Source organism: Vollenhovia emeryi, unplaced genomic scaffold (genome assembly GCF_000949405.1).
Source record: "Vollenhovia emeryi isolate VEMERY1.0 unplaced genomic scaffold, V.emery_V1.0 DF939197.1, whole genome shotgun sequence".
Taxonomy (NCBI): domain Eukaryota; kingdom Metazoa; phylum Arthropoda; class Insecta; order Hymenoptera; family Formicidae; genus Vollenhovia; species Vollenhovia emeryi.
Window position 1 is genome coordinate 919,833 of NW_011967169.1, and position 7,142 is coordinate 926,974.

The following is a 7,142-nucleotide window of genomic DNA, read 5'->3' on the forward strand; positions in this document are numbered from 1 at the left end:
ACTATATTCGCTCCCGGGCGGTATGAACTCGCCATTACTTCGTCAAGGCGGTTACGTTGGCACGCCTGCAAAGTGCAATGTTGACAAACCATGGGTTGGCAGTCGTGTCGCCGACATTTTGTGCGACAGTTACGTTGCTGTGGCGATCGACAAATTTGTGGATTTTGCTGAATGTTACTGAAAGGGCGAACTGTGCGATGCGGATTTGCGCGATAACGCGTCGTCGGCCGTCACGTACGTTCGTTGAATTTCCGCGATTGAATGCTCGTTAACTGGGGCAATTCCCGTCCACCGTAATCGAAGGTAAGTTGGTATACGTCGGATGTTTCCCGCGTCGAAGGTAACGTCGCGATCAACCTTTGAAACTCACGGCCGTCTACGTATCTAGTCTCTAAAATTAATCTACATATGTATAAATGTATTTCCAGATTCAGTGGAAATCCAAGCATAATGTCTGCAACATCCAAACGTATTACTCGTCTGAGATCTCGCCAAGTGGTCTCGTCGGTGAGAACTGTACCTGCAAGGAAGGTCCAACCTAAAAAAGTTGTCAACAGAAACTTAAAGAAGGTTGACGTTAGTACAAAGGACGAAAGTTTAGAGGCGCCTAAGAGAAGTGTATCTCCTCCGAAAATCAGTCAAGCGTCACCGATACGTTTACGTCCCCGTCGAAATAGAAAAAACTACTGCGAGGACTCCAAGTTGTTGCAGCAGCACATTTCGCCGAAGCAACGCGACAGTCTGGTAATGGTGGAGAAGCTGGATTTAAAAGCTAGCAGAAAGGTGCCTGTGTACAAAACCATGCACGTTTCTGAGAAAAGTTCAGAAGATGACGTGTATGACTATAAGTTTGACATTAATGATGAGAGGGAGAAAGCTACCAAGAAAAAGAAAAACAGAGGGACAGGCAAAGTGAAGAAAACAACGCGTAAGAAGGTTACAAAGTCAAAAGCAACTGGTTGTGAGACAATTAAATTGCCTGAGCCTGATGCGAGTCTTTCTGTAAAGATCGTGCAGAACGATCCTCCTTTAGTAACAAAAGAAAATATCACGAAGAAAATTGAAACGTTGAAAGCAGATGTTCAGGCGCAAAAGAAATCGGCAAACAAAGATATTGGAGAAGAGATTGAACCACCGAGAATAGAAATTCAGACGGTAGAAGAATCGGCAGAAAGTATCGTGGAAATCGTGGAGACTTCAAGGGCAGATACAACCAATGTTGGAGCTGTAGAAGAAACAACTTCGGGACTATCTGACAGAAAATTGGAAAACGTTAAAAAGAAAGACATAAACAAGCCAAAAATTGTGTCTATTGAAAATGCAAATAATATAAGAGTTGTTGCATCTGCACCTAATACTGAACCAGATTCACAGCCCTTTCGGGCAAGTAATATATTTGATAATAAGACGCCGTTAATGGAATGCAACAGTACATTGAAAGGTTCCTTATTAACGAAAACTTTGTCTCCCATCCTGAAGATGGGATCTGCAAGTACCTTGGGCCATGCGAGTCCTTGGCGACCATCAACATTAATGTTTTCTCGCACTAAACACTTTATTCAGAGTACGCCGTACAAGAATTGTGAAACGCACAAAGAAAATAAAGAAATAAATAAAAAGAGCGTGGAAACGGATAAGGAGAACATGGAAATGGATAAGGAAAATATGGATACGAATAAGGAAAATAAGAACGGAAAAGATAACGAAAGAAAAAAGACCGGTCTGCGCAAGAAGCGTGTAATTCAGAGGAAATTACCGAATTCAGAGAATCAGGCTCCGAAGAAAATTCGAGCGGCAGTTGCAAGCAAGTCTGTTGCACAACCAGTACCTGCCAGAGTGTCCCTAGGGGAAATCAAGAATTTATTACAAAGACTAAATGTTAACGGAGATAAAAAACACGCGGCAGATCAAACCCATACTGAAATCGCTGAATTACACGTGGAGGAAACGAATAAACTTGCGCACTCAAACACCTTTTCCGATACATTTGATGTCTTGTCCGAAACTGAGAGATTATCAAACGTTGGAAATGATAATCCCTTATTTGTGGATTTAGAGCCCACACGTTTTTCAGAGGTGTTTATTATTATCATAATAAATTTTTGCATGTTTGTACATATGTATATGTATCACGTATCATTGATTAATTATGTTTATTTAAAATTTTACAGCCGCCCCGGTATTCCTACGGGAGAAAACGTGCTGTCAAGTTTGATCTTTTAGAAGAAAACAGTGAAGAGAAGGAAGAAGATGATGTCCAACCATGTACTAAAAAAAAGAAGCTCACAAAATCCAAAAAGGAACAGGATAAGAGAATAAACGAATGGGTGAAAACGATTAATAATACCTTTCAAGAAATCGAGGAATATGATTTGATAATTGAGTAGTGTAGAAAATGGATTTTTATTGCATATACTTAAATATTCTAGAAGACCTGAAAAAGTTCAAAGCTGCAAATAAACACACGAGTGGTTGTTCTCTCATTTTTTAAATTATATTCAAAATTATTTATGATATTTAATCTCAACATTTAACCTCACATCTCACCTTTATATTCTTTAATGTATATTTTTTACGCACATTTGTTATTTACAAGAGAAAATATAATTTTAAGTATAGCAATTTAAATTTTAATACTAATTTCAAGGAAGCGAGCATTATATTATATTATCTTGTATTTTCCAAGTCTTAAAATTATATATAAAACTTACTTTTACAGTTATTATTTTCTTATAAGTGTCTTTTATGTTTATATAAAATATCTAATAGAAATGTATGATTATATGTATTATTCATAACATAACAGCTATGTAATGGGATAACACGCAATTAGGGAAGTAATAATATAATAGCTGTATCGATATTTAAGACCATCAGAAATCGATAGATTCGATTAACATGTACATACATAATAAAATATTTTTCTGTATTATTAATCTGCACCCGAAAATTATTAATTGCTATAATCGGCCGATATACGTATGTATAATAGAAAACCTTTACTTTTTGCTAGAGTTTTAACTATTTTACTTCTTAGCGTTCCATTAAAAAAAACAATTTCTATTTTGTAATTTCATATTGTGTTTTCCAAATCAAACTTTCGTGATCTGCAACATATCGAAGGATATTTTTTTAACGCGAAATAAAACTTATTTCGTACATTTTATTAAAAAGAAGTTTTTTATAAAATAAATTTATTTCTTATGTAATTACGAAATAAAGATAGCTTATATTTATTTACTTTTCAAGGTTTTGCTGTTTAATGTATGGAAAACGGATTTACTGCTTTAAGCCCGTAGCAGGACTACGGGTTAAGATTGGTAGTAGATTGAAATTTGACCAATCAGAGTAAAGCCCGTATCAGACTACAGATTGAGATTGGGATTAGATCGAAATTTGACCAATCAGAGTAAAAGTTACTGAACTTGAGATTAGTAAACTTTACTGTGATTGGTTAAGTTTCAATCTAATCCCAATCCCAATCCGTAGTCTGATACGGGCTTTACTCTGATTGGTCAAATTTCAATCTAATCCAATCTCAATCCGTAGTCTGATACGGGCTTTAAACAATTTTACCGATTGATTGAATTAATCACTACATTGACGATTAATCGAAATTTAGTTAAAGTTGTCCTGGAAGTCCTGCAGTTACTTTTTCTTTTGTCTTTGAAATCTTCTGTGAACACGAAATGAATTATTAGCTGAAGTAATAAATCGTACTTTGTTCCATCGAAAACAATGGCGTAGCCAATCGGACTGCATCCTTTCTATTTACAACACTTTATCTAAAATAACATTTTACATTTTCATTTTTCAAACTAATCTTTACTTCATAGTTTTTATTATTTTTGTATTTTCTAATTTCTCTAATCGATCACCATTCCAGCCATAAGTAAGAAGTTCATCATTTCACGAACAGCCGACCAGATACAAAACGCGCGCTATGAACAGTGCTTAATTTTCTCACATCGCGATCCTAACCTGCATGTGTCGCGCGAAGAGCAACAGTTTTGATAAGTAGGTTGATACATGAGAACCAAGTGTACAAGGTATATCAGTAATTATTATATTAATTAGTACTGGTAAAGCACACGAATAAATGAAAAATGAAACTTAAAGCGGTTATCGAAGACGTAACTGCGCAGTCAGACAAAATTCAGCCAATTCTTGGTAAGATAACAACATTTAAAACTCTATTATTTACTATACATTTACTATACATATACTATTTTATATTTATGTATTAAAAATTGCATATATGTATACATAAAATTACCCCTTATTGTTTTCTCACACAGTTGTTTATTTGTACGTAATAATTTTTATTAACTTAAACGTAACGAATGAATCTCATCCATAACTTTGTTGTGCAGTAACCTTCCAAAATGGTGAGCTTAAGGATGAAGAAGTCAAGGAGATGTCGTGTGGCTTGTTCCGCGACCAAAGGGACGACAAAACTGTGCTGGCCTTGTCGAATGGACACGTTGTTTATAAAGGTCACAGGCCGGATTGCGAGAAGGAGTCGACACGGACGATGCTGGTGCTCCACAATAAGAGGACCGGCAAAGTGCGATTATTTGAGGCCGAACGGTGGCAAGTGACTCCAGTACTCGATAAACCCGACGTCGGGGACGGCAACAATGACATAACTGAGAAGATGACTATACTCAACAAGCAGTTTGGATCAAAGAGAGTCAAGCGTAGAACCGAGCAATACGAGAAGCTGAAAGTGAACATTGAATCTGTTAAGGAACAACTTGAGAAAACTGTGTCGAGTAAGAAGCTCCTTTTCTTTATGTTGTAATTGAATGTAATTAAATTTCCAAATAATATCCAAGCAGATATTAATGCAATAACATGTTGCGGCATCGTGCGCAAAAACTCACCAAGTTATGTCCCTCGGCAGATATTGAAATTGACAGGCAAGATTTGTCGACTCAATTACAACCCGAGGACTGTATATCAAATACACTACTGCCTGCGTGTAACAGGAACGCGAGTAACGTGAAGGATGTGTACAATGTGTATGATATTATTCCCAAGAGTAAATTGGAAATGTTACACGAACACGCAATGGAGGTTCTCAACGGAGACGTGGAAGGGTACTTGGCACTCTTTACCAGTGTTGGCATTCTGTATTTTTCATTTGTATGCAATCTTATTATATACATGTCTTTTTCGTCGCGTAGGAAGGGACATTTTTTCAAACGCACTTTAAGAAGTATACAATCGGAACCGGACAACGTGAACAAAGTAGCCCTGTTGCTCTACGTTGAAATGATTAATGCGTGGTTCGCCATGCCAATGAAGAACGCAAAGAGACGCGATGTTGTTGTATGCCCGCTTTCCGAGGAAGTAAATCAGTACATTATCGACACATACAGCGTGTCCAGCGCGAACGGACGGTGAGTAAGAATCGCTTGCATCACTCGCGGACGGAACATTGAAGAAAATTTCTTGCAGGACGAGACCGAACACCATAAAGGACAAAGGCCTCATACACAGCCTGATTCTCACACTGACGATATCGAACTTCAGCCTCGATTTGGAGCAATTTCGAATTATGCTGGAAACGCGAACGAGTCTAAAGAAGTTGACGGACCTCGCAAAAATTATCGGAGCAGTACCCACTAAGGAAGATAAGAAGATCATCACGCTTAAAGTTCCATTGCCACCGCAGATTCCTCTGATAAAAAAAGGAAAGAAATCGGCGAAATCAAATCAATGACGTCGCTAAACTACAGATTTTTTTTAACGTTAGACAATATATTTTTTTAAATTTTCCAAGCCTCCGACTAAAACTAAAAAAAAGAAAACTACAAAATTTTGTGTAATGTATTTTGTACAGCTGTAAGCTCATGTTGACGTCTTATGAGATGTAAATATCCACAATAATGTTACGTTTTCATATTATACCGATACAGATCTTCCTTCGTTCTTTTGACTTATAGTATAATTTAATAAAAATTTATAATTTAATGAAATTTAATAAAAAAATTTGTCAATTGTGTCTTGGATACTCCGAAAAAATTTCGAAAACGTTTTATCCGCTACATTGCGGATGAAGCGTACACAATAAATATATATGTACATAATGTGTGCATGTACACACTTGTTGAAATGAAATAAATGAGATATTTCATGTATAAAAATATGCTACTAGGAGACAACAGTATTCGAGACGTTATTTCTTTGTTTTTCGGAATGTTTTATATGAATCACAAATAGATTTAATATCGCCAGTAATATAAAACCAAAGATATGTTATAGTTTTTAAAAAACGAGCTACACTGGCCAATGTTTTTATTTGGAAAACAAACGACGTTTTGGTCCCGGATTTGGACCCTTTTCAAGTAATCTTTTCACACAATTGTTATTGATCTCATATCGTTCGTTTGGCCAATCTCGTCATGTTAACAAGATATTGGTCAAGAAACGATTGCACTCCTCGGTTGAGGAGTGCAGTCAATTGAAGTTGCACTGTTAATTGTACGACACGAGTAAAAATATCGAGAGATATACTTGTCGCGCGACATGTGTTGGACGAGAGAGAGAGATCAGGTTGAACTGTTTTTATAAACATTTGTGCCTTTCAAGTATTTATCAATATTTCCCACGACCTTGACCTTGATTTCACGGGACAAGGCAGGATCCAACGGAACGAGAGGTTAGGGAATCGCTTAGAAATTATAGTTGGTCTTTCTCAACGCGCTCCGAAAAAAAAGGAAAAAACAAGCCGTTTATCGCATCTGCATGATTACGATATCGCGAGTACCGAGGAATCCAAGACGCAGAAAACGAGTCTTCGACATAACATGATAGCTTTATTGACCAGGCGCGTGAGTGGAGGGGATTGCGTTCGAAAGTGCATATCGCGCATTCACTACGGCAGAGATTTATCCGCCGCTGTCTCTGGGAGAGCCAAGATGGTAAGCCCTTTTTCGTCGGACCTGTTGCAAATTACTTAGCAGATTGTTTAGATGACAAGGACATCTCGAGCGAGCAATTGGGACGTGCGAATCCGAATCTCGGGCGAGTCCTTCGCGGTGAAAGTGACGTGGTGACGGCCAGCCACTTGTTACACAAATCTCGTCGAATTTGCATACCGTACATTCCAAACGATGTTACTAAACCAGCGATAC

At 37.4% G+C, this 7,142-nt stretch overlaps 3 protein-coding genes across 3 annotated transcripts in view; all 3 read left to right on the plus strand.

The window, feature by feature from the left end:
* Positions 1-85: 85 nt before the first annotated feature.
* On the plus strand, positions 86-2,616 carry LOC105562026. The gene is made up of 3 exons (XM_012012511.1): positions 86-303; positions 429-2,076; positions 2,172-2,616. The coding sequence occupies exons 2-3, from the start codon at positions 451-453 to the stop codon at positions 2,385-2,387; spliced, it is 1,842 nt and encodes a 613-aa protein (XP_011867901.1). The 5' UTR covers positions 86-303; positions 429-450; the 3' UTR covers positions 2,388-2,616.
* Positions 2,617-3,957: 1,341 nt separating this feature from the next.
* On the plus strand, positions 3,958-6,152 carry LOC105562029. The gene is made up of 5 exons (XM_012012514.1): positions 3,958-4,170; positions 4,374-4,775; positions 4,907-5,102; positions 5,190-5,405; positions 5,464-6,152. The coding sequence occupies exons 1-5, from the start codon at positions 4,107-4,109 to the stop codon at positions 5,726-5,728; spliced, it is 1,143 nt and encodes a 380-aa protein (XP_011867904.1). The 5' UTR covers positions 3,958-4,106; the 3' UTR covers positions 5,729-6,152.
* A 257-nt stretch (positions 6,153-6,409) lies between these two features.
* Positions 6,410-7,142, plus strand: part of LOC105562030 (probable pterin-4-alpha-carbinolamine dehydratase) — a 3,716-nt gene continuing 2,983 nt past the window's right edge. Inside the window, exon 1 of the mRNA XM_012012515.1 lies at positions 6,410-6,929. Coding sequence (XP_011867905.1) covers positions 6,816-6,929 — 114 coding nt within the window. The 5' untranslated portion in view covers positions 6,410-6,815. The remainder of the gene's footprint in view (positions 6,930-7,142) is intronic.

Bases quoted from the DNA above. Each gene is read 5' to 3' on its own strand.
- LOC105562026 (XM_012012511.1), top strand. From the start codon at position 451: ATGTCTGCAACATCCAAACGTATTACTCGTCTGAGATCTCGCCAAGTG. The intron at 2,077-2,171 runs GTGTTTATTATT...AAAATTTTACAG, and splicing joins AGCCCACACGTTTTTCAGAG to CCGCCCCGGTATTCCTACGG.
- LOC105562029 (XM_012012514.1), top strand. From the start codon at position 4,107: ATGAAACTTAAAGCGGTTATCGAAGACGTAACTGCGCAGTCAGACAAA. The intron at 4,776-4,906 runs GTAAGAAGCTCC...GTCCCTCGGCAG, and splicing joins ACTTGAGAAAACTGTGTCGA to ATATTGAAATTGACAGGCAA. The intron at 5,406-5,463 runs GTGAGTAAGAAT...AATTTCTTGCAG, and splicing joins GTGTCCAGCGCGAACGGACG to GACGAGACCGAACACCATAA.